We start from the raw sequence: 27,956 nt of genomic DNA on the forward strand, positions 1-27,956 counted from the left end.
GGTAGAACTTTTTGAATGACCCTCGTATATCAGCCAGTTATGAGCGAAGTCGAAATATACTGGGTTGGCCAGTCGGATAGCACGGAACAACAAAAGGACACCTACTTTCATAGACGTAGATCCCGGAGGGGATGGGGGGAATAAATCCCCCCGCAATATTTTGCCAGGGGGTATGGTCCATACAGTCATCCCCCCCCCCCCCCCCATGTTGACGCCTGTATGTGGGTTTCTGACCAAATTAACCTCATATTTGGCCATTTTAGCCCCCAAAGCCCAACACATCCCGGACTGCTCTAATTGGAATATGACCTTGTGACCCACCATATCGTAACACATAGACTCAACCTCTTTCATATCCAATCTGAGATGAATGTTAATGAAGTAGAAATGTGGGTGGTAATCTTAACCAATAACAGATAGGCAAGCACACATGTTTATGCATGTCACCATTAACATGACTAACCCAGCCCACTACCCACGTGGTCCAGGTGGGTATAGAGGGTATTCATTACTACGTCATTGATGTGATTGCTCATGCATAAAATTCCTCCACATAGGTTGTTTAGCTTAATCGGGAGAGTGACCTCTTGAAATGATGATCACAGTTATCTTTGAGTTATTACAGTGAGGCCCACGTACAATGTTCAACACAAAGTGAACAATACTATAACTTGGAGGACAAACACAAACCAACACCGCCAAATTCGACTGACATGTGTACAACGTGGGAAGCTATGGGGAAATTGAACACTTGTTGTCTGATCATGCATGTGTTTATGGTTCGGGTAGCGGTTACTTAGCAACTCTCGTTCCGCTTGGGTTTATTGCATACACTCTATAGCTCTATATGAGGTAACATAAACCACAGGGTCTGTGTATAGATGAGGTGACCTCAATGTTTATCAACAAAGGCAAGGGACTGGTATCATCTTTATGCTTGAATGAACCCCATGCAACCACTACACTGTTTAATAGTCTTATTGTGATGTGGCGGGAGTTTTAAAAACACGAGCCCTGAACAAAATATGATGCGCGCGCATACTGCCAGGCAAAAACAATGGAAATTGTGATGATGCGTGCGCATACTGTCAGGCATTGACGTCAGAAGTCACATCATCTATAAACAACCAAGGCTGCGTTTTTAATGAGGTAGCATCATATTCATATAAAAGATCATGCAGGACAGAAACAAAGCACTGGAATTAGCAATATTAAAAGACATAAAAAAAATATAAGATTTCGTTATTTATCTCATTATGCACTGAGCAAATTGCACTGTTCCCAAGACCTTTCGTCTTTGGCATGGTAAATGACAAAAGAGGCAATGATGGACAATTTGGAAACCTTGTCGCGGAAATCCTTGAAACAAATCGGGGAGTGAACTAAAGAAATGAATGATTTGAACCTGTCAGCGTTATCTTGCGAAATGAAACCTCGCGAGCCAACTTCAACGGGAATGTAAGTAACATCGAAATCATTTTCCTGAATTTCAGAAATAAGAGGCGCATACTTACTGAGCTTCAACTGATGGGCCCTGTCAATACCATGCTCAAAGGGAACTGTCAGTTCAACAATCAAAAGTTTCCTGAGATTCTTCCAAAGAATTACCAGATCAGGTTTGAGGTTGGTTTGAGAACATTCAGTAGAATGGTAGTGACACCGGCAAAGCCAGCTTCACCTGGAATGTCATTAAAAATGGTTGCATCTGAATCTTTGAGGCCAGCTCGTGCGACAGATATAAGATATTTCAGAACACTATTATGACGGTAAGTATAACGACCTTGGTCCAGGAAGACTTTACAATTATTTAGAACATGATTGAGAGTATCTTTGTTGCAGCAATGTAAACATTTGTTGGAAATAGAATTACCCCATCTAGCAAGGTTGACCCTTGTGTTCAGAGAGTCGCCAAGGGCGTTAACCAAAAACTTGGAAAGGAAATCATAAAAACGTCCTTGCACTGCAAGAGAACGAACATGATTATGCCAAAATTCAGAAATTGAATGGGTCAACGTTTTCTTGGCGGAAGTTTTCTGAATGGTAACCTTGTTTGATTTTTCCCCAACGGCTTTAAATATTTCTTCACTCCTGACAGTCACTGATTTCTTCCGAGTCCATTTTCGCTCTCTATCCAATTTGGAATCAATGCAGTGGTTAACAAGCTCATCACTTTTATTTCTAATTGAAATATGAGTCATCACATGACTCTCAAGATAGAGATCAGAAATGGATCGAATATTGAGCCCATTAGGCATGAAAATAAAGGCAAGGGTACCGGGTTTTGGAATACCAAACCATTTTTTCAAATGACGATTGCACATAGCGTCCAGCGCTTGGAGATGAGAAAAGCAGAGATCATTGACTGTCAAGTGGTAGCTTGTATCTTGTGTAAACTTGAATCTTATATTCGTTGCGAATAACAGAAGTTTCGATATTCTCCAGGGCGGAAGAAATTTTGGCCTTGAGGTATTCAAAAATATCCGAGGAATTGTTGCGAAAAGTAATGAGGGAACCAGTGTTGTAGGTCTCGAGACCAGATATCGGTCTCGAGACCTGGTTTTGCAGTGTCTCGGTCTCGGATGTCAAGGTCTTGGTCTCGGAACTCAAAAGTCTCGGTCTCGGACCTCAAAAGTCTCGGTCTCAAACGTTTTTTTGGTCGAGACCTGTCGAGACCTGAAGAAAAAGATATGATTTTCTATTGTTGTTCTATATTTTTATTCCTTACCCTAAATTTCAATGAATGTTGAAGAAATTGTTAAGAATAAAGATACAGAAATACTTTTTATAAAGTTATAAAACGTTATAAATGAATCATAAGTTAGCATGTTCGTTTCAGTTCAATTTCAGTTCATGATTAAACATAGGTGGGCAGATGGCGGAAGCGAGGATCCCACTAAACTTTTGCAAGGGGAATACCCAAAAGCATAATATATGAACAAATAGTTGCCCTGTGCAGTTTGCATCTTCTTTTCAGCACGAAAAACACTGTGTTTTGGGCCCAAATATGGTTAAAATTGCTCAATGGCTTCACGCACTTGCCCTTTACACACTAGCCTAATTTCGCCTCCACTGTAGCCAACATTTATGAAATTTTCTCAAAATTTGGAGGAAAATTGTAAAAATTAAGACAAATAGTGTTAAACTGAGGGTCCAAATTTTTTTGAAAAGTTGGTACAATGATGGGTTCTCTTTCAATTTCTCAGCGGCATATACCAGTACCCCTTCCCAAACCAAACTTGAGTATGCCCCGGGATTAAACCAAGGTCTCGGTCTCGGTCTTCGTCTCGGAACTTAGAGGTCTCGGTCTCGGAAGGGGTGGTCTTGGTCTCGGAAGGTTTGGTCTCGGTCTCGATCTCGGACGGGCAGGTCTTGGTCTCGGTCTCGGTCTCGGACATAGAGGTCTTGACTACAACACTGGAGGGAACCAAGGAATTTGTGAGAATCATTTTCAACGGTTGGGACCTCAACGCCTGCAATGTCGAAAAGAATGGAACTGGGAGAGCCTGCAGAAAGGGATAACGATCTGCATTTGGAAGGCTTTAATTTGAGACCCATTGAAGAACAATGGTCGGTGATACGGTTATTGTGCCAATATCAAGAAAAGTTGGGAAAAATCTTTATTAGCGAGTTATATTACTTTGAAACGCTAAATTTGATCGTTTGCATGGCCACATCAGTGGGCGCCATTCACCAAGTGTTTCTAAAAGGCTGTTAGAATAAGAAAAATTTTAATGCTAATTTATTGCACATGCTAAGGAAGTCTGATTACCTTTTCAAAATAGCCAGTAGGATGGTTTTCAATGAAATATTTTTGTGTAAAAACTGAAGCATCATATGTATAAAAGAATATTAACTGTACATCATATATAACGATTCGTGATACTCAATCGTGCTACAGTTTATGTGGTTTAGGAGGAAAAAAATTGTTAAGATCGTTCCAATCTAACGCTGTCGAAGTGATCAGCAAGTGGCTGCTATTATAAGAAAAATTGTATTTCAATTTTATATACGCCAAAATATTTTCAGAATTTAGTAAAAATTAACACCGAATTGATGGTGAAAGTTGTAAGTAAAATTTACATAGGTCCCCACTAAAGATTACTATTTCGTGTTTATGGGAATCTAATCTTTTAATATCTGAAAGAAACTTTGGGGACCTATGTGGACTTTTACTATAAATTGCAAAAATCCAGACCCGTCTTATAGGCCCTACAAGCAAAATGGTAGGCTGACTAGGTTCTCTACATGCAAACCGACACCACGTGCACGAAATCAAAATCTATGTATCATAGGCCCCTCGTATTGTCTGTATGCGCTTGATAATTTAACAATATTACAACATTTTACGGTGGTAGCTCTATTATAATACACATTAAGGTGTATTTCGAAAATATGGTATGTTTTCTGTCTTTATATTGTTAATTCTATACCCAATATGTTGAAGTTATGTACATAGTTTCATATTTCCAAATTACCACCTGACAATCGGTGGCCGAGCCAGGCGGTGGTGGAAGCGATATCGCAATTTTGACGTAGCCATTGGACAATTCTAAATTTGTTATGTGGTGTCAAAGCAAAATTATCTTACTCTAAAACCGTTGGGGTACGACAATGTACCACACTGTACGTATGTTATTTTTCAATTTATAAATGCTAACCGTGTATTTTGAATGGGGCTGTCAGCCTTGTATTTTTGCCAGCCTCGAACGTCACGTGTCGCGTGACCTATGCCGCCTGGGCCGAGCGGTATGTTAGTGGCAGTCGACAGCATATTACAATAGCAATTGGGTCACTAGCGATCTGAACGCGTGAGGTATGCGCGATTACGTTTTATGCATAGCATTATTCCGAGCATTATTTTTTTCCAAAACAATGACATTAAAATTATGGATTTCGTTCTTATTTCAACTGAAATTAATACCATCATTCCTTCCCAAGAATATCAGCATTCGCTAGAAATTTTCAGATACAGCGACTTTACAAGAATTGTTTCTGTTACCTAAGTCATTGTTTCCAAATATCCTTATAGTTTGTATTCAACAAACAAAACGAAATAACAAATTGAAAATAAATGTGTAGTTTTATAACAGACCTATGGCCCACACCTTCTCAGACCCATCCACACAATAAACAAATTAATTAATTCATTCATTCATTCATTCATTCATTCATTCATTCATTCATTCAAATAATAAATAAATTAATAATCAAATAAATAAATAAATAAATAAATAAATAAATAAATAAATAAATAAATAAATAAATAAATAAATAAATAAATAAATAAATAAATAAATAAATAAATAAATAGTAAGAAATTATAGTGAAACCATCACTAGATAAAGTGCTCAACTATAAAATATAGGAGCGAAATATATTATTATTAGTGAAATTACCACATCGTAATACAAATTTGTTTCGTATGGATGGTTTCACCCATCCACACTCGTCAGTTGCAATGTGTAAAATGACAAAGAATATGTCTTGAGTTTTGATGCGCGCGCAAGAGGAATTAACGCAACCGCGTATCTTAAAGTTGCGCAACACAATACGCGTCTTAAAAGTGCGTATCCATGTCTGGGCCTACTTATTGCTAAACATGCTAAAAGAGCGACTTATTTATAGTTACACAGTAAATGTTTTTTTCTATGCCTGCAGCCACTTGCTAGTTCGTTTCTGTGGTTCAAGGTTGACATTTGTGGTTTAGTTAAATAAAGTATTTCTCAGTAATGCATAGATTGCATTTTTTGCTGCTGGTAGAGTACGATTTACTTCGAGCAATAATTCTCCATTTGATGGAATATGATACTTTCTTATCATTAGGGTTCCAGATGTAGTTGCTCAGAGCGGTGGCGTATCTTTGATTTACATTTTTGAAGGTACTGTTATGGACATTGAATCTTGTTTTAAATGGGCCTTCTGTAAGTCCAACATATGTCTCTTCCTTGCGGTTGTCTGCCCTTGTAACCGTCGCTTGATATATTACTCCCGATATCAGGCAATTTCCATCAAGAGGGCACAATTTGTTTTTGCAGTTGCAATTAGTGGTGTTTTGTGTCGAAGCCAAAGATGTTTTCGCAGATTGCATCACATATTTGTTGTGTCCTATAAATAAATAAATAAATAAATACGCAAGGAATGTTTTATATTAGCCGGGGCTGTGTTCTGAAAACCTTGGCTCATCTTCACATTTTTATAATATCATGTTACAACAGTGGGGTTTCAACACGAATTACTGGCAAATATGTGACCGTACAGCACGAATGAGCCGTAAATTCCCTAAATTGTATTCTGAGTTACAGTCCCTCATTTCAAATCTTTAGTTTGGTTTCTCTTTTGTTCAGAAACCAAAAATCAAGGGATTTAAAAGTAGAGCAGATCTGGTCTGCAACACTATTATGCTGGGAGGACACAGTATAGGGTATATAACCAGAAGTATACAATAGCCTATTGTGCTCACATAATTATTATCATGATTTTCTAAACTCGAAATAAAACAAAATTGGCCGGGGATGAATTCGCCGTGTACGGTCACATATAGCGATTTTGCCGGACAATAGGCCTACTTCCTGACAAGATGCGTATAGTCGAATAAATATTATCTAAGCGCATTTATAAAATAATTATTATAACTGAAACTTTCGTACCCATTGTACTAAATAAATTCATTCAAACAAGTCAATGGTACCCGACGTTCTATAGCTTGTTATAAAATTAATAAAAAAAAAAAAAAAAAAATGGGGTTTCAAATTGAACCTTGGAATTTAAAAAGTATAAATCACGTTGGGTCTAAGGCTGCATGTGCTAACACTTTTCTTTGATGACTTTGACCACAAGTTTGTTTGTTTTTCTAAAAGAACGATAATCTTAGCTAATTGAACAGACAGTAATCTGCTGGTGAGGTACTCTGAAAATTACAGCTTCAATAATTGCTATTGTCAGAGAAGATCTTCTCTGCTATTGCTTACTTGTTGGGCGAAAGTGCAAGAAGTACTAATTCATGCAAGAAAGTCATTCATTTGCATGCAAGTCCCCAGATCACTGCACATACTTCAACGGATGTGTTGTTATTGTAGTGCAGTGAAGTGAAGTTATGGATAGATGATAAATAGGCGGTAAATAGGGGATGCGAATACAAAAGAATCAAACCAAAATGGGATGCTTCGCTGGCCTGTATTTCTATAGGCCTAATGTTTTACAATCGTGTTCTGTGACCCATATGATGTACCGTACGTATTATCCACTATTAAGATTTGTGAATCCCAAAAATCGTTTGGTTGAACACCGTTTGGTGTGAGTCCTTGTGAGTACTGCAGCTAGTAGATTGTGATTGGGCCAGACTCCGGCGTGAGCCTTCAACTGCGGCTTGTCCAGGAATAGCAAGTTTAATATTGGTAGTTACTACAACCATGGCAATGCAGCGTTTGAATTTTACTGAGGTATACTATTGTCTTAATTAAAACATTACTTCTTTCTAGTGCCGTACTATTACGCTATGTTTTGTATTCGGCGAGGATGACGATATTTACATCCTGAACTTACAAACGGCCACAATGTGTTTTACTTGATATTTTTCACCCCTAAATAATCTTGTATAATTCCCTGCAATACCCTATATGTGATAATAACTTACTTAGCTCTCGAGCGCAATACTTCAAGCTTCTGGAAGGGCACTGAAATGTGCAAAAAAATCCAATTTCTTGCGCTCTCACCTTCGAAATTTCCTGCTCATCGCGAATCTTGTTTGCATGGACAACGGAAATAAATATGGCCGACCCCGCATTTAGGGTTCATCCCATTAGTCTTCAACTGCTACGCCCGGTCATCGAATGAGAAATGGCCATTTCGTTCCACTATGTTTACTAGCTTCAAAATCGGGGCCGGAAGACTTAGGCTAAAACTAAATTTATACTACATCGCTAAGCGATAGCGAGTTTTTTTGGGCCAATGAGGTAGACTACTTTTTGTTGGTCAAGTACTGATCGGCGATGGAGTATAAATTCAGCTTAGCCGCGCATGCTCCATATGCCAGTTTAAAAGTAAATACTCGAGCATGCGACGAGAGAAACTGCGCTGAAAACGTAACTACAAATTGTTTTTTTTAAGGAATGCATTGACGTCGATTGTACACCCAAACCGCGTATTATATACAAGCAATTTGGAGTGGTTCTATAAAATGCAGGTGAGACAAATTCAACAAAAAGTGACATAAATACGGTGAAATACCACCATGGACTTTAGCATTGTAACCACTTCAGTCGCTATACAGATGTTGTATTGCGACTGATTATTCGGTCTAACTTCTTTCATGCATAATTTGTAGACAGAAAGTTGACGAAACACACATACTTTAACTGGATCTCTAAAGATGCACTCCCGTGAAATATATAACATAAAATAAAACGAACGAAGACGGGAAACAGTTGTACATTTGCTTGTTTTTAGATTGTTTTCTTGTGTCATTTTATAATAAAGCCTGAAGAAGGTACGCCTATTGTCTGTCCAATTAACTTAGACACCCAGTGTTTGCTACTTATTTGAAAAAATATCCACTTTCAAAGAAAGTCATGAAAGAAAAGTGTTAACATTCGCCGAGACCTAACGGGATTTTTGTGTTTCCAAAGCATTGAGTGAGAGTTTACCAGAAATCCTATTGAAATTGGAAGGTTTTTCTCAACACTTTAAAAATAATCCGGTAGAAGTTGGGTACTACTATTTTGGAAGGTCTCATTATACAGATTTGTAGGTATTGTGATTTTGGATAGTGAATGGATGAATAGTAAATTAATTATACTCCTCACAAAAAACATTTTATAAAAATGAAAAATATAATTCAGTTCATAAAATGCAGACAGTGTTTCTAATTGGCATATTTATTCTTAGTGTATTAACTCACAGTGATTCCAGCTGTCCCTCAACCAATTACAACAATTCGGCGCGGTATTTGAATCTTGTTCTGTGCATGCTTTTGGCTTGGCCCAATTCCAAGAAAATACAAATTGTATGCCCTATGAATGTTCTGATGTTATTGGTGAGGAGTATAATTCACAATACACTCCAGACGCATAGTAACTTGCCATATCATTTGTTATAATGCACCAACTGACATCTTTTGAGTTATAGAGGTTGTGCATGAAATTATTGATTGGCTCCAAACAAAGGATTTGAACCGGTGTTCTTCACCGAAATCATGGCACGGTGCAGTCCATTCAATCAAATATTGTCATCAACCTATTTGATCGTAGTGTATTTGTTATGCGTGTGAGACGACCTCTCGCGGTAGATTGCAAACATGCTTTTGTTGGATGCATTTGAGTAGACCGCCATTATTGTGAATTATTCAAAGGATCAAAGAAAAAAATGTGGCATCACTGATCAATAGGCATAATTACAATGTTCAAACACCCCTCACTGTAAATAGATTATCCCATCAAAAGTTTCAAGTCATTAGGAATATTCGGCTAATATCTTGCTGTAAATCGGTCAAAATTGAATAAAAGTAGACAAGGAAGAATATTTTTTCATCGCTTTACTAATAATTTCTGTTAGGTCTGACCGTGTTTAGCAACTTTTCTTTCATGACTTTTTGCCAAAGTAAAAACTTTTCGAAATATATCCTAAAAACCGGGTGTCTAAGTTATTTGGACAGACAATAGGCATGTCACAGTGGCTGCACAATACTTCTGCCACACTGTGCATGCAAGCATAACAATAAATTGAAAAGCGCGCGCATGAAAGTTGTTCAATGTTGGCAAACATCCATGTCGAAAAATTAATTTCCTCATAATAATTATCTATAAGCACAACTCCATTTCAACCGGAATTTCAACTAATCCAAAAGTCGATGACATTCGTGAAGTGGCAAGGTAGCTGAAAAATAATATGATACACATACTTTCTACACAAGAATATGATATATGCTACATGCACATAAACACATCAAAAGAAATAAGTCCCCCTCGAATGGATACTCGGAATCTTTTGTAAAAACAAAACATGGCACACTCACGATGTCCGTTTTACGTATCGCGTCTCGTGGACTGATTATTAGCACCTCTCACAATGCACAGTTCAGATCAAATTATGATAATAATTGGGTTAAGGGGGTACTACACCCATTGATTTTTTTTTTTCGCATTTTTTTGCATTTTGTGAAGAAATGAGAAAAAAATGGACAAAGTAGTATGCAAAATGAAGGGGCAAATCTTCTCGTTCTATTGGTGGCATCGGTATCAATGTAGCTTACATGCTTTTACAAGTAGAAGCCAAAAGGTGGTACATCACCAGTGTTTTAAATTCACTTCATTTTGGAAAGCTTACTATCAACGGATTTCGTTAAAATTTTGGATACATGTTGCAAACGCATTAGAGAAATAATGTTTATATGTAAAATGGGAATAAATGGTTCTTGATGACTTCATGAACTTGGTGATTTTCAGTGCTCCACACCTATCAACAAACGAACTGGTTAAAATGCTTCTATTTTCAATGTTAAGCTATATTTTGTATTTTTAACTAGCGACATTATTTCACTGAAACCTAATTAAGCCATAGGTAAAAAGTTTCCACTACCAAACTACAGTTATGTTGAAAAAATTGCATTTCTTTTCACCTATACCATCAGATTAGGTAGTTTTTCGTAAGCTTCATTTTTGTGATTTTGGTACCAATTTTACCTTTGTCTAGTTGAAATGGATTGGACAAATCAATCTAAATTGTACTCACCATTTACATCCATTCCCAAGAAATGTTATTCTGTCCATCATAGCATTATATATCCAGTAAAAAGACAAACTAGACCAAATGTCACAATTGATGCCTCATTGCAGCTATGTTGATATATCACATGCATGTGTATACAAAATGGGGTACAATTTGACCTCAACCAGGTGACATATAAGCTGACCTATGATGACCTATAAACTTATAGAAATCTCAGCGCTGAAATCGGACACAATAGAACTATATACCCTTCAGTGCGTTGAATAGACCCTTCAGTGCGTTGGGTGTATGTCACCAAACATAGATTGAATACAATGCCGCTCTTTTCAAAGATACTAATCTTACAGGTGCGAGTGACATTTTCAATGTCAATTTCTATGGTTCAATGCATAGGTACCGCGTGAACGATGTAGTGCAGGGCGATCTAATCAAATTGTATTCATCCATTGCTATAGTAGTTAATCCGATTAATTACGTCACTTCGACAGCGAATAGTGCCAACCAAAAGTGTTTTAGTGAAATGACACTTAAAGCCATATTATAACATTTCTGTAAAAATTGATTAGTATTTATTTTCCATAAAATGTTAGCCTTTACTGTCAGATATGTCCCCTTTTAATTTTGAGCCGAACAAGTGAGGTAAAGCATAGAAAATTGGAATTTACTACTACTAGCGCCCATGCATGTTACTCCCGCGGTTGCAATATGGTACGATCCTCGGGGTATTTGTGTATGTGTATCCCGCACGCCGTGCATACGTGTTCGACTTATATGTGATGCGATCAAGCAAAATCAGTCGGAACTCGGAAATATTAAATTTTCAGTTTCTTATAGGATTTTCATAACCTCATTAATATACGCGAAGCCTGCGATCCAATCAAAAGTAATTGATTGCCTGACCGCGCAATGAGTGCGCGGTCATTAAAAACTCACAATGACTCCGGACGCGCAACAATGAATTCTGCGCGCGCGTGCGTGTATAAGCTAAGCGTTATGGCTTAACGCACACGCCTACGCGATGCCGTCGCGCTTTTGTGATTGGTAGCTCTTGTTGTCAGCGAGAATGTTATATTCGCCTGGTCGATTTTTTGTTGGGTAGGTTACAACAATAATTAAAACTGTTTATATTTAACAGCGTTTTATGGCATAAAATAACATAAAATGCCAGTTTGATTTGTTCACAATAAGATACGACGGTAATGAATGACAATAATAACTTTGCACCATCTATTTTGAGGTTATTGTGTGAAATTGTCGGGTTTTGTTTTGGGCCTCGGTATTTTTCCTCGGGAGCTACCGCTCCCTCGGAAAAATACCTCAGCCCAAAACAAAACCCTCCGATTTCACACAATGACCTCAAAATAGATGGTGCGCAGTTATTATTGTCTTAGTAAAAAGCATTTACAAAGCTGCATTTTGCAGAAAACCCCATTGAAATTGAACAACCAGTTCCAAAGATAAGATTATTCCAAAACAACAGGAAACAAACGGAAATATTTGCTTTGTGTGGCTATATCTCAAAATCAATATTTCCGAGTTCCGACTGATTTTGCTTGATCGCATCACATATTTCCATCGTAATAATAAAACGCCGGTTCCTCCGATTTATTCAAAAACTCGGATTTTACAAAACTACAGCACCTAAAGTCTTGATTTTTGCAGAGTATCTTTATTGACTAAAGTACATTACAATCGTGTAAAAACCAAAATTAAAAAAAAATTGAGGGCGTTCTCCTCAGCAAATGTTATAATCAGGCGGCATAGGTCACGCGACACGTGACGTTCGAGGCTGGCGAAAATACAAGGCTGACAGCCCCATTCAAAATACACGGTTAGCATTTATAAATTGAAAAATAACATACGTACAGTGTGGTACATTGTCGTACCCCAACGGTTTTAGAGTAAGATAATTTTGCTTTGACACCACATGACTAATTTAGAATTGTTTGTGAAGATTTCATGATTATGTGTTAATCCAATGGCGACGTCGAAAATTGCGATATCGCTTCCACCACCGCCTGGTTATAATATCATGAATATGGCTTTTTAAAGCACAAGTGTTCAGTTGCCTAAACATTACGGAATGAAACGATATCCATCTAATTTTACAGTGTTAAGAAAAATAAAAAATATAAATAAATAAATCTGATCCTTTATTTTTGAGTAGTGTATACTATTATTGTTATCGGAATTTATGCATTTGGTTGACCAAAAAGCTACCGGCCCGGCGGGCCACCTAGGCAGAAAGTGTAAAAACCCAACAGCCTGTGTATCTTACTGGCCCGGAATAGCGAGCTAGCAGTTATTTCGAGCCCTGCTGGGAAAAGATAACTTGGTCAAATGTTACCAGGATATATGTGAAATCAGTATGATTATGCAGCGCCTATTTTGTTAAACCCCCCTATCTGCTTTCATTTTTTTATACAGAAAGCAGGGGAAGTCGAGAAACCAAGCGATGAGAATAAAGAACGTGGCAACTGGGGAAGCCCAATAGAGTTCGTACTGGCGGCTCTGGGCAACGTTGTTGGTCTTGGCAATGTTTGGCGATTTCCATATCTGGCTTACAGAAACGGAGGAGGTATAGCTTGAACATTCTTCTTTAAAGCAAAACTATAACATTTGCTGAGGAGGACACCCTCATTTTTTTTAAACATTTCTGAATTTTACATGATTTTATTGTACTTTAATGAATCAACTAACATACCCTGAAAAAAAAGGCCTTTAATATTGATGCTGTATTAGTAACCAAATCTGAGGTTTATAATAAAATCAGGGAACACTAGATTTAACTCATAATCAAAATATTAGTAGAACATCATAGCTGAAATATCTCAATGAAAAAAGGGACAAAAATACAAAAAATGCCATGCCATATCGTGTGTGCAAGCTTAAAACTTGCATCAGTCATGTCTATGACGATCGCTAAAATGCATAGAAAAAAACCTACTATGACCCAAGCTTCCGTCCAGTTCATTGCCTAATGGTCGAATTTCACTAATTTCATCTGATGATGGTGCACTTACGGATGTAATTTCGTTGTATTTACCGCAAAAATATTTGATTTTGAAGGTTTTTCACTGAAAATTCACTTTTAATAAACGCACTCCGTTTGGAAAAAATGCAACACCGATGCGTTTAATACAAACAATACGGTATCCATATACCAAAATTGATCTCCATGATAACGATCCTTTGATACTCCAGATGCGACATACATGTCCCTCTATGGTTATCTGAGTATCCCTCCAATTTTCTGCCAATCTGTTTATTCTAGGTGCATTCTTGATCCCATATGGCATAATGCTGGCTCTAGCAGGTTTACCACTCTTCTTCCTAGAGATTGCACATGGTCAATATTGTAGTGAAGGAACTGTTACATGTTGGAAAGTTATGCCACTAATTCGAGGTGAGTTCATAATAGAACAATGGTTCAAATCAGTGTGGAATATGCAAGCCCCGCGTGGAATGGAGTAACGCCCACCTCACTATTCACACTTGATGCAAATCAGGTGCGGGCCACTCACATTACAGGCATCCCATAGAATGATATCAACTTCATCCCATTCAACCATTGGGCCATCGCAAAGCACTGAGAGTTTCCTCTCTTTCCTCTCTTTTTCATCACATATTTTATGGCACCAATGTATGCCGGAGCTTCATTTAGTCATAATGTATGATTTTCTCCACAGCAACGCCCTCATTTTCTTTCGAATTTCTACTTTTTGCACCATTGTAATGGCCATTGGTGTACATAAATGCCCTGTGAAGAAGCCTGAAATGCTTTAATTACAGTAAAATTTAACATTTGCAATAAAACCAGAGATCTCCGGTTTTATTCTGAGCTCACTGATCGAGTGCTGGATAAACAAATCGCGCGCGTGATGTTTACCATTGAATCATTGAATCAGTAAGGTACCGTATAAACTGTGCATATCGCTATTCGTCTTACGTCTTGTTTGTACATCACATCAGCTGCGTGTAGCTGTACCAATAATCCTGATAATTATACGATCGGCGAGATTATACACACATTGTAAGCGCTGTCCGTCTTCAAGTATAATCTGTGTGCATATCGCTATTCGTCTTATGTTTTGTTTGTTCGTCCTAGCTGTGTAAAACGACGCCAATATTCATGACAATAATACGTTCAGCGAGTTGATACACGCATTGTAGGCGCTGGAATGAAATAGCAATTTTCTTCATGACTCTCTTCAATACATCATTCCAAAGGGACCAGTTTCCCGCAAGATACATCCTTATGTCCATGTTATAGTCGGACAAACTATAGACTTAGATGAGAGTACGACAAACTCTAGAATAGTATAGGAAAAAAAGAGTGTCTTTTATTTGATTTAAATGGAGGATGATATTATTTTAATATTCTTCATCGTGGCTTTGAAAAGAGTCGTTAAGAAAATCAAGTATTTTTAAATGTAATAAAGCGTCTTGGGCTATAATAGTTTTATGTTTATAGCCAAAGTATATTTTCTGGATTTCTTTTTCTTTTGCAGGTATGAGCTTCGGTCAACTACTTTCAGGAACATATGCCACTATCAGTTACAATGTAGTTATAATGTACGCCTTCTATTACTTATTCGCCTCGTTTACCAGTGTGTTACCGTGGGTTGGATGCAATCATAGCTTTAACACCGTCCTGTGCTCCGAGCTTCCCAAAGACTGTTTAGCAGCTGGGGGAATCATTACAACGAATAGCTCCTGTGTACTATTGCAAAATCTTACCGATGACCAACTTGACATGTATAATGTAACGTACGATGCAAACAGCATAAATAATACGGCTACTTTTGATGGATACAACTTATCACTTTATAAAGATCCTTTTAGCGCAGATAGAATGTCACCCAGCGAAGAATACTGGAGGTAAATAATTATTCTTTTATTATATCCATAAATATCTCTTGGCAGGAAATGGTTACACGACAGTAAAAACTAAATGATACTCGTCGAGTTAAATTTAAGGTATTACTAATCTGCTATCAAACTCAAATTGATAGTCCTGTTGTTATCTATCTCTCTCGTCAGCTTTTCGAATGTTTCAAGTTGGAAAAGAGGGAAAGTTGTACAAGAGTCAGTGAACATATGTGACGTGTCATGTCAAAGGAGACACTTTTGGGCAGGATCATAAATGGAGAAATAGCCAAAAATCTGCCGGTGGGTAATTTTTTCACAATTTGGGTTTGTTGTGAATTTGTGATGTTATTAATGCTAAAAATATTATATTATATAACTGGCATCTTGTAGTTTAGTTTTTGAGACATTTTTCAAGTTAATTCCTACTCTCAATATTGTCAATAATATTTTTAAAGGCCGATATCTCAATTTCTAATTTTATAATACCATAACTTTCGAACTCAATTTCGTTGTGGAGAAAAATATCTCTATATTTAAGATAAGTAAATAACTCAAAATTCATAACCTGCCCAAAGGTGTCTCCTTTTGACATGACACGTCACATATTTATTAAGCACAGTCACAAGTTTACAACGAAACGTAAGAAGAAGAAGAAGATTTAGGAAGAAAAAGAAAAATAACAGGAAGGTGAAGATGTTGCTGATGAAAAAGGGAAATAATGAAAACGAAGATGAAGCAGTTGATGATGAACAAAAAAATAATAGCACCATGATACAACTTGTGAATTACGGAATGCTTCCATTGATACAATATCCAATAAGAGAGGGTTTTTTTTTGGGGGGGGGGGTTGAGAATGGACATTTTCTGTAAAGAAAATTTTACAACATCTATATTGTATACATTAAAAAAACATGTAATCGAAACCAACTGGATAGGTTGTATCAACAACATTTTTTTATGTTGTCCATATCACATGTTTCAGGTTTGAAGTGCTGCAGGAATCTGATTCCATGAACGAGACAGGTGGATTGGTATGGCAGCTTGCATTGTGTCTGATATTGGCATGGATAGTAGTGTATGTTTGTATGATTAGAGGAATTCATTCCATAGGAAAGGTTAGTGTGGTTTGGCAGTGATTTTGTACAGCATATTGTTGGAATAGTCTGATACGATACGATATAAACACCTCAAAAAAGTAACTAACCTCTCCCCCCTTAAACAATGGCCAATTGCAACAAATGAGGTGTCAAAATGTGCAAAAATAAATTCTGTTTCCAACGCATTTTACAGATTTGTAATACAATCGCCCGTTTTTTAATAACTATTTAAGGGGTTAGGTACTTTTTTTGAGATGTTTAACACGATCTGATCTGTTTTAGGCCAAATCTATAATAACTCTAAAAAATGTCACTATAAGGGCAAAAAAAAGAAATTGACCACATTGGTTTGAAGGGAAAAAAAGATCAGTCGGTCGATTTCCCTTTTTATATAAAATCTGTAACTGATTAAATCTATCTGTCTAAATAGTGTGTATCTTGCAACATTATGCTATGCTATTGCGGTGCTTGATTTACATGTGTAAGTCTTAAGTGATATTTTTTTTCTAAAAACATGTAATTTTTGTCAATTAGAATGCAAATAGACTGGAAAAAATTAGGGTTGGTATTCATTTATACAATAAAAACTTTTTTCAAAATTAGGGGTTGGTCGATTGAGGCCAAACATACATTTTTTTGGTCATTGCAGCCTCCAAGCATACAATCTGCAAAACAATCAAGGTACCAGTATTTTACCCCTGTATATCCTAAACAAAGCCATATATGTCATAATTAGAACCAGAAGCCAATAGCTGCATCTTTTATCTCGGATTTAATATCTCATTCGTTAAAATCTGTCAAGAAATAAAGCCACGACGATCCAAATCCCAAGGAAGATGCGAATTCCAAAGTTGCAGTTTTCCTCCATTACATGCCCTATTGATACAAGAGAACTAGCGCCGTGCTTTCATTATCATATAAAAGAACTAAAGGGTACAAGTATTGGCTGCTGGTATTACTTTTGACATCTATCTTTGTTTTGGATATACAGTGATGAACATAACTGGTACCTTAATTATTTGGCTTACTGTAGACTGTAGTCCGTATACGCATAGTCTGTAGTCCGTATAAGGACGGGTTACACAAGTGCGGACTTTTTTAAATTTGTGGTGCTTACTCTCGTAACTCTTGATCGATATGAAATACCTTTGTTAGATAGCTTAATGGTTGTCTGTATATTGACAGGTGGTATACTTCACGGCAACCTTCCCATATGTTATTCTGGTAATTCTTCTCATCCGAGGACTTACGCTTCCAGGTGCCTTAAAGGGAATCAAGTTCTTTTTAGAACCAAGATGGCATCATGTTTTGAAAGCGCAGGTAAGATAAAACAATGTATTGTTTGACAAAAGCGAGAAAGTCCATTGTACAGTAACTATTTCATTTCGTATTCTGACAGTTCTTGTCTCAGACGCAGATCCCTTACTGTTTGCTTTGACATCGTTCATCTGATCAGTGTCAGAAGATTTATTTATATCTTTGGCTGTATTGGTGGATAAAATATAATGTTCAGCGCAGCTTTTGAGCAAAGACATCAGTTTTGCGGGCATGTGAATAACCCGGGGTGTTTCAATGTCGATGGCATTAATATGATATGCGATGAACGTTAACCTGACTTTTGGAAGGCATCGATCATTCAGATATTAAATCGAAGCGATATATAGTATTGTAGAGAGATTTCCGAAAGCGCCGGCAAATCCATCTCGAACTTCTACTCTTTCAAACAAATCTGTGATTTTCATAATAGATATAAATATCAATCCGGTCCGATTGCCTGCCTAGGAAACATTGCCGAGCCAGGAAGCATATTGCCTGCGCATGCAACGTACACTTCGGTAACTCTTCCAAATTTGGCAGACTAAGCCATAAATTGTTCATGATGGTTTTATAAAAAATGTGGGGTAATTTTTCTTTTACACACACTGCCCAACTAAAGGCTGCTAGTCAGGTGTAGGAATGCGTGAATTTGGATTCCTCTATACATAATAATTTGACCATTTGTCACCGGGAGGAAATTGATTTCTAACGTTTGTTTGAAAATTCAATTTAATATTCAAATTACCTTCACTTTAATTAAAATTGGTGAAAAACCACCACTGAAATAGAACATTGCATTGTGTGATTCCAGCCTGGACAGGAAGTGTTTACTGGCTAGGCAGTTGGACCGGACTGTATATAGAGGAATCCAAATCCACGCATTCCTACACCTGACTAGCAGCCTTTAGTTGGGTAGCCGTCGGCTACAATCAGGAGGGTGAAAGTGCATAGGAACAATGCCGGAAACTACGTCACGCTATTGTTCGACTTAAACTACATCATTTTTAACCCCTTCCGTTTCCGTTAATACAGCTTTAGTCTCCTCCACCTTCGCAACACGGTACGTGGAGTGACTGGAATCACAATGACAGCGGAGGAGAATACTAGCTGGTCAGACAATTTAATTCTATCAAGCATATAATACCTGAACAATCACCGTCATTTGATCGATTTACTACAGAATATATTGTATACACAAAATATGATTTTAAAATTGTAAACCTGTTAACTTATATACTTGTGTACTAAAGTATAAGGACACGTGAATAAAATCATGTAGAAGACAAAATGGCCGCTAATCCGCCTATTGTCTAGACTTAAACTACATCTTCCGGTTTGTTACGTAATACTAGGATGCCATGCCCTGCTACAATGCACTCAAAATGTGAAATGATTCGGCCTTGGCGGACATTTTAAACTGCATTCCATCACCCGTTTTACACCTTCCGCGAAAACACAGGTAGACAAAAGAATAACACAATACAGTTCCCTTCGACAAAACACACAGCATGGTCTATTCGCTGTTGAAGTGACATAATAATCGGATAAACTACACGCGGTATCTATGCATTGATGTACTTGCGAACAAAAGGACTATGTATGAATAAATACGACGGGATTACCTGCGGTATTATCTCCATTATATATATTATTAGCTATTATTCTATTAACCCTCCTCGTCCTTGCATCTTCTCTAGGTGTTAGGCCGCTTTTATTTGCACAATTGGACGCTCAAAACACCAGGTTGGTGCTAGCGGCTACCCAAAGATGTCCGACCAAATCCTGACCATGACTTGGCTCCTTGGATTCGTCTATAGCAAAAATATGTCAAATAATTATGTTCTTTTATTTTGTAGTAATGGCATAGCGTGGGTCATCACATGGGGGCACCGACCATGATTGGGGGCACCAGGTATGATTGGGGTGGGGGACAAGCCGTTTTTCGGCAATTTTCCTATGGGATTTTATGAAATCGATTGGGGCACGCCCCCCCCCTCTGTGCCCCTATGACGCTACGCCACTGTTTTGTAGAATAGTTATGTCATGTTTGTGTTACAACTGGTCGTAACAAGTGTGTGGTTTAACCATTTCTTATTCTGTAGGTGTGGTTAGATGCCGCTGTGCAAATTTTCTATTCTCTCGGTGTGGCTGCGGGCGGACAGGTAACCATGACGTCGTATAACAAATTCCATCATAACTGCTATCGGTAAGTTTAAGTGAAGAAAATTATTATATGTCGAAAAATGGTTTTAAAAAGACACGTTCACCTTTCACAGTTTTACTTCCGTTCGACATTGAATGTGGACTCTTGTATCATAATTATCATTTTAAATTATCATCTTATATTTCAGAGATACGTTGGTAATAGCAATCATGAACAGCCTAACGAGTATATTTGCTGGCTTTGTCATCTTTTCTATCATTGGATTTATGGCAGAATCTACTGGTAAAGAGGTAGATAATGTGGTTTCTCAAGGTGAGACATAGTGAGACCATCATATTCACTTTATACAAAATTAAAATTTATCGATTCTTTTCTGAACTTTAAAAGGGGTAACTAGTGATTTTAACTTGATATAATGATAACATTTTTACTAGAAGTTTTTTCTGAAACCATGCAGAGAACCTAAGTTATTGAGTACATAAATTAAGCAAGGGCATTTTTCTTGGTTTGCAACCCTTTTAGTCAAGCCTGTATTAATTTGCATCATGATTCTCCTAAAAAAGGTTTGTTCAAATTAATAACATCGTGTATTGGTATAGAATGACGTTCACGCAGTTGGGCGCAGCACTTACACCAGTTGTACGTTGTGTATTTCGTAACTGGTGCGAGCTTGTGTGAATTTACGCGGGGGTGAGTTTGTTAAGGGACGCACTAGGGGCCATTGAAGTACGGATTGGGTGATTTGGTTTTCACCGCCTTTGGACTTCGGAGACATCTTTAATATCGAATTTTAATTATACATTAAGTTTATTCAGTTAAAACGTCCATTCTTAACTGGGAATCTAATGGTGCACTCATAAGCACTGTTGTATAATTTGCAATCAAACGTTAAAAACTAAAGAAATATTTTCTTCCCCCATGATGCCTTCACCACCTGCGCGCAATGGTTAGTCGTTTCAGCTGGTGAAATTGATCCAAAATAATAGCAAGCAACATCATATGCCATAATAGATGATGTTCAGATCCCGGGTCCAGATTGATAATTCAGGGATCATTATACTGCTGTTCTTTGGCCCATTGGCACGAACTGCTGCATCCAGTATATGATTCACCTATATTTTTTGACTATTCTTTCTTCTTAACTGTTAATAGGATTTGGTTTGGCTTTTATGGCGTACCCCGAAGCTGTTGCACGCATGCCTGGTGGCCCCTTCTGGTCAATATGTTTCTTCTTCATGTTGATCATCCTGGGTCTCGATAGCATGGTAGGTAAATAAAAAGCGGATAGATTCAGGAAAGATCATACTATTCTACTTAGGGGTGGTGCAATAATTATGTGTACCCCGGGGTGGTGAATTCTCAAAATGGTCTGCAAAAATCGCTTGCCCCCCCTTTGGCCGTGCCAAAAATCTTTGCCCCCCCTTTCGACGTGCCAAAAACCTTTGCCCCCCCTTTGACGTACCAAAAATCTTTGCCCCCCCTTACACATGCAAGATTTTGGGAACCCGAATTTAAAACCTTAAATTGTCTTATCATATAATGTAAGCGCAGCGAGCAGGAAATTTTGCATATTTGAACGTGTTCCTAACGTTTTCCTACGCCTTTTTAGGGCGTAATATAAAATGGTACCCAAAATATCTGTGCCAAAAATTGCTCCCCCCCTTTCAACCTGCCAAAATCGCTTGACCCCCCTTTGACCTGCCAAAAATGCTTGCCCCCCCATTTTGGCCTGCCAACAAATCTTTGCCCCCGCCCCCCTATAATTCACCACCCCGGGGTACACAAAATTATTGCACCACCCCTTAGGCTCAAGATTTAGCCAATTAAAGCGGGTTTCTAAAATTAAATCTATCGCTTGTATTTCCGTCTGTTCCTTTCATAGTTTGTCGGTATGGAAATCTTAATAACAGCTATAACTGATATGTTTCCGCGTCTTCGAAAATATAAACAGTACGTAACAGCGTCATACTGTGGAGTGTTGTGTATTCTTGGTTTCACCTGTGTCACGCGGGTAAGTGTGTCGTGATTTGATTAAGACATGTTTTCTGATTTCAAGTTTAGTATTTCTAGTTCATTTAACAAGTTTTATATTTTTGTACAGTTTTATTGAAATGATATGGAAGTATTCGTGATTTATGATTGTTTATATTTTGCAAAATTCTAAAGCTGAATTTATACTCGATCGCCGAGCGATTGCGATGAAACGCTTTTGGAAAGAAATGGGCAATCGCCGAATTTTGCGATGCATCGCTCGTCGCTTTTGCATACCTATCGGCGATAGCGATTGCAGAAGACCATTAAAATATTCTAAGTATATTTTTAAAACTTCAGTTGCTGTCAATAATTATTGTTTTGAATTAATTCATCACCAAAAGTTAATAATCGAGAAAGGTAAATCAATTAGCAAAATAATAGATCCAGATGGTTGTATATGATTGGTTGACGCATTCACGTGTCAAGCGATATCGCTGGGAAGTTAAGATTTCTTCAAGTTGCAAAAGCGATGTCGTTTTTGCCTCAGCGATTTGAATCGATTGTTCGGCCCGACGCTCTGGAAATGTAAGTAAACACTGAGCATGCGTGAAAATCGCTTTTCTGCAAAAGAAAGTGTGGCGGTGTGTGTGGAGAGGCGGGCGAGGAATGGAGGGTGCGGGTGGGCGGTGTATGTTGGCGTGTGCTCAAAGCTAATAATATTGCGTGTATATTAGTGCAGGTCGTCAATAGGAAGGTGTGATGTGTTTTTGATACTAATAAAAAAAAAAATATCTTATATTTTACCATAAATTTATAGGCTGGTGGCTACTGGATGGCTCTCATAGATCAGTATTGCGTGAACTTCCACCGGCTTATATTTGCTTTAGCTGAGTGCGCTGGCCTTTGCTGGTTGTACGGGCCAAGAAGATTCATCAATGACATCAGAGCGATGATAGGAGACAGGATAGTAGATTCTAAAGGATTTATTTTTTGGCCTATCACTTGGTGTGTTATAACACCAGGACTAATGCTGGTATGTCACACGGGAAAAAATAGTTACAATTAATAGCATTTGTAAATTTAGGTATTCAATCCTATTTCACCGTTGTTCATCACCGTTTAACAACGATGCGTCCGCGTCGTCTGCGTGGTGTACTTTTGCTGCCCGAGCAACCTAAACCACACAGACGCGGGCGACGCGAGTCCTTAATAGTAATGAACAACGATGAAACATGATTGAATCTCTTTCGGCAACGAAAACAGGCTAACGATTGTCTAATTTTATCATGAGGAATGACCATATTAATCATTGCCAGTCAACAATATAAGAATATCGATGATATCAGCAACTACAGAATAAAACGGCAATGTTTAGCCGTTTCCTTTAAAATAAGGAATTTAACATGTAATCGCACAGTACAAATTTTACTCGCTAAAGCGTAACGCGTATGCGCATGCTTCTATTATATTAACTTGCGTTCGCGTATACGCTGCTAGCAAAGTGTGGATTCATCATGGATTAACAACGTTTGGCTCCGTACAAAGGTAAAGGTAGAGTTGTTGAAATAGAAATTCATCATCTCTATAAGTAAAGGTTTAATTTTCTACGATTTGTGCGTCTTTGATAAAAAGATATATTTAAATTGTATATTGCTATTGTTAAGGATTCATATTTTTACATATCATTGTGTGTTAAGATTTTTGTCTGTGTATAAGATTATTGATTATGTTAAAAGTAAAGTACTGTATAAAGATTGCATGTAAGTTTTATTTACACAAGTGCACTTAGCCATAACTAGGGCCACTTCGAACTGTCCTGGGTCTGATATAAATAATCCCTACATCTGTATGCTTGAGGGAAAGATCGCCCTCTATATTGGTGTAGGACTATCAACTGTTGCCTCCTTTGTCGAAGCAGTGATATATTTGAGATGATTTAAAAATATTTGAATAAACCTATCAATCCAAACCTCAATCTAATAATTGAATCATTTTATGCAGGCTATTCTGGTCTTCAATTTTGTCAGTTGGACGGAGCCTGAATACAACGATACTCCGTTCCCAAATTGGGCTGTAGCTATTGGTTGGATGATAATGCTTAGTTCACTCCTAATTATACCTGCGGATTGGCTATACCTCATTTGGACAACGCCAGGCACATATAAGGAAGTAAGTAAAGACGCATTATCTGCATACACAAGGAGATACTGTCTTTTGGCTTGGGATGTTTTTATCATTCTACTCCCGAAGTACAAATGTAGTATCTACAAGTAAATGACATATAGTTTGATCAGCTCTTAATAGGCGGGAAATGTTAGGCTTTTACCACTACGCCGAAAAGTAGACCCACCTTAAGAGTGCTATTAGTTGACCTGTCAGGCCTATATTTTGTACGTTAAAGAAAGTAGACAAAGTACAGGACTTCAATTAATAATTTGTGGTGCTTGTGGTGAGATGTCACAAGACAATTCTCAAAATAAAATATTTTGATATTAATCCGCGATGTTAAAAGGCCCGCCGATCAAAGCATAGCAGATACTGTATTTTACCCTTTTAATACTCCCAAAGTAAAACAAAGTATCTGCTGGTAATTACCAAATCAGATACTTCATCACGGCTGTTTGATGTGATCATTTATTAGTTTTTCAAACAAAACATCATGTACAACCCAATTTTAGGCTTAAACAGCTAAAAGCTAACAGCTAAAATATGCTAATGTATACAGATGCTTTTGAGTCATTTTCAACTTTAAATTTCTCTTCTTTTACAAAATTATTCACTTTTACAGCCTTTTTTAAAGCTTTTCGGATATAAAATGTATCTATTTATGACAAAATTGGTGGCGTTATTTAGTTACTGAAAATTACTCTTTCGAGCTTTTAATACAACCAATTTCTTTTATTTTTTGATGAAATATGTTTATAAAATATCTTTGCTGCTTGTTTCACCTATTCCCTCTGTTTTAAAGGCAGTATTGATCACCTACCGCTTGCAAATTAAGAAATATGATTTAGGATATATAGCGCCATCTATAGTTTGTATTTAGTTAATAATGAAGCCAATTCTATATACATCAAACAACCGTGTCATCCAGTCACAGTGGTACCTTACAATTGTAATTTGTTCTATACTACAGTTTTTGTCAGAGAAGAACGGCAGTTGTTTACATTTTGAGAGCGTAAACACGGAAGTGGGGTTCTGACTGGCTGTTTCAATCGTCTGACAATCATAACAACAGACCGATCATCTGATTGACCGATTACGCGTCAAAACGTTACGTTGGTCGGTGCAGTTCGATGCTCTAGAAGGGAACACAAAGCTACGCGTAGGTCGCTCATTAACAGGGCGCTCGCGTCAGTCTGAGCAAGGGACTGCCGTTCTTCTCTAAAACCCAGTGTATTTACCTCTCATGGATCAAAACGAGGGTTTTAATTAGATACGGTTGAATGAATGTAATGTAATACCTCTCAAGTGGTTCTCGGTTCAATCATCCAGTAATCGCCCTTCTTTACCTTCATAACTTTGGAAGGAATTACCCATTATAGTTGTCACACTGAATTCGATATACCGGAATGCAGCGCACAGTGTCATCGCCCCGATATCTTCATGGCAGAAATCGCCATGGTAGGTTGAATCCACCGCCACGCATGACCATTTTGTTCCGACCTGTTTAATAGTTTTGACGCATAATTGGCCGAAGGACATCTGACTAAGGCTACTGACAATAACCCGGTGACTGACCTCGAGCATAGATTATCAAAAATCTATGGTGTGAGTTAGCATGGTACGCCATAGGTCACTGCTTTTAGACTACCTCCACGATTGACCTATACACTGCGCTATATAATTCTGCACATATAAAATCAGAATTATTGTCATTTTTTGAGTTCAAGACGCAAGCTTCTTTCTCAAGACGCTAGTTAACGACTATCATATCTGTTCAACATGTATATTCAAGTGCAAGGAACCACATCTGGCTTCTTTATAGGAAATCATTTACGGGAGATATTCATCATTTTCTACCCCAGTATCCAAAGATTTTCGTCTGAATATCAACATCGTGCATAGCACATTCACGCCAATCACGTGTATCGATCCCGGGTATTTATTTTAGTATCTCTGCTGTACCAAGTAATTATTAGCCAAGCGATGTCGGTGTGCAGCGGACATTATTTCAGTCAAGTAAGCTCAATCGATAAGGCGTTCGACTTTGGTGCGAGAGGGTGCGGGTTCGAACCCGGGCGGTGCCTATTACGCTCTCGTGGAAAAATTGAGTTAGCTTGAAATTCCCCTGGACAAGGTACTTACTGCTAATTGTCTCCTTGTAATAACCCGTACGAAACTCTGGGAGCTGATCCTGGTTGCGAAGGTTATTTGTGGAATGTCTAGGGTGTGCGCTCTTGTAGCCGCAAAGTCCCTGAATTATTGTTAAAAGCTGTAAAGTCTGCTGAGGCTTGTGGATCAACGTCTAGGCGTTATGCATGTGCGTAGCGCACTAAAAGTCATTGCGGTGTTTTTTTAATTGTGCATCTGCAGGATAGTAAGTTTGTCTACTTTTATTGGATTGCGAATTTTTACTCTTTGATATTGAAATAATGCTTTTGTTTGGGTTTGATTTCAGCGGTTCAGAGCGCTACTACGACCATTACCTTCATGGGGACCGGCGTTATTTCATCATCGACAGGAGGCATTCGAGGTTCATAAGAATCACGGCACGGACTTTGGTGGACAGGTTGATTTTTTCAAACAATCAGAGAAGCTACAAAATGGAATAAAACTCTCGGCACACGAGTTCGTAGATCTTAATCCTGTGTGAAAAGTTAACAGGGACGTGTGAACCATAAAAGTGAACTATAGTTCTATATTAATGATAATGATATAGAAAAGGCAGATTGGAATTGTGGTTTAAAGGGAGCTACTTATTTTCTCATTTTAGAAGTATGAGCTAAAGGCGTAGTTCTCACTTTAAATGGATGGTGTCGGGTATAGTGGTCCGTGGTTTCGAGCTGTTTCGGGAATTACCTCTATAATTCTATGGAACTTTTGATATATCGGAAGTATGGCATGCCCATTAAACATAAAACGTTTTACTGTCGGGTAATATAAGGGGTATAAAAGCGTTTTAATAACGTTCCAAAAACAATTTTTGAAAACTGGATGCAAAACATGCTAACGTAATTTTAGTTAAGAGTTGACAAAATATTTTGCAAAAATGTTTGCCAAAAATATTTTATGATAACATTTTGACAACATTTTTAAAATGTTGTAGTATTGTTTTTTCCATATAAAACGTTTTAAATTGTTTTCATGATCTTCATATAACCCGACATTGAATTTTTTGAATAAAACCAAAACGCGTTTATAACACGATTATAACGTTTTAAAAACATTAATTTTTGAGTATGCTGAGAATTGAACATGCCTAATATTACAGGCCGAGGTTATTTTAACCCCTGAGCACTACCTGCAGATCTAACATTGCCTCTGATTGGTCAATTACATGATATCTTCATTTTAATCACCAATCAGAATGGAGCTTTGCAAATAATTCACCCCAATTGTTTTGCGTGGTGAAATTATTCTAATAATGTTGCTGATTGGTCCAATCGATAATGAAAACCTCTTTTTGACCAATAGGCAAGTAGTTCTCATGGGGTTAAGGAAAAGAGCTTCAGAGAATAGAAATATAATTTTGATTTTTCGTATACTTTGTATGAATTACAATACCGCAAGTATCATATCTTTAAATATTTCGGCCAGTTATGGGTGAAGTCAAAATAGTGTCTCTTTTCTTACTGGTTTGACCCGTT

General features: G+C 37.6%; 1 protein-coding gene across 1 annotated transcript; it reads left to right on the plus strand.

The window, feature by feature from the left end:
• The first annotated feature begins 7,340 nt into the window (after nt 1-7,340).
• Nucleotides 7,341-27,336, plus strand: LOC140137375 (sodium- and chloride-dependent neutral and basic amino acid transporter B(0+)-like). Its single transcript, XM_072159013.1, has 13 exons — nt 7,341-7,439; nt 13,150-13,300; nt 13,997-14,128; nt 15,234-15,603; nt 16,577-16,709; nt 17,877-18,011; nt 20,111-20,214; nt 20,360-20,484; nt 21,325-21,437; nt 22,055-22,183; nt 22,964-23,179; nt 24,148-24,315; nt 26,768-27,336. The coding sequence occupies exons 1-13, from the start codon at nt 7,410-7,412 to the stop codon at nt 26,960-26,962; spliced, it is 2,001 nt and encodes a 666-aa protein (XP_072015114.1). The 5' UTR covers nt 7,341-7,409; the 3' UTR covers nt 26,963-27,336.
• Nucleotides 27,337-27,956: the final 620 nt, after the last annotated feature.

This window comes from Amphiura filiformis, chromosome 17 (assembly GCF_039555335.1).
Source record: "Amphiura filiformis chromosome 17, Afil_fr2py, whole genome shotgun sequence".
Taxonomy (NCBI): domain Eukaryota; kingdom Metazoa; phylum Echinodermata; class Ophiuroidea; order Amphilepidida; family Amphiuridae; genus Amphiura; species Amphiura filiformis.

Bases quoted from the DNA above. Each gene is read 5' to 3' on its own strand.
- LOC140137375 (XM_072159013.1), top strand. From the start codon at position 7,410: ATGGCAATGCAGCGTTTGAATTTTACTGAG. The intron at 20,215-20,359 runs GTAAGTTTAAGT...CTTATATTTCAG, and splicing joins TTCCATCATAACTGCTATCG to AGATACGTTGGTAATAGCAA. The intron at 24,316-26,767 runs GTAAGTAAAGAC...GTTTGATTTCAG, and splicing joins CGCCAGGCACATATAAGGAA to CGGTTCAGAGCGCTACTACG.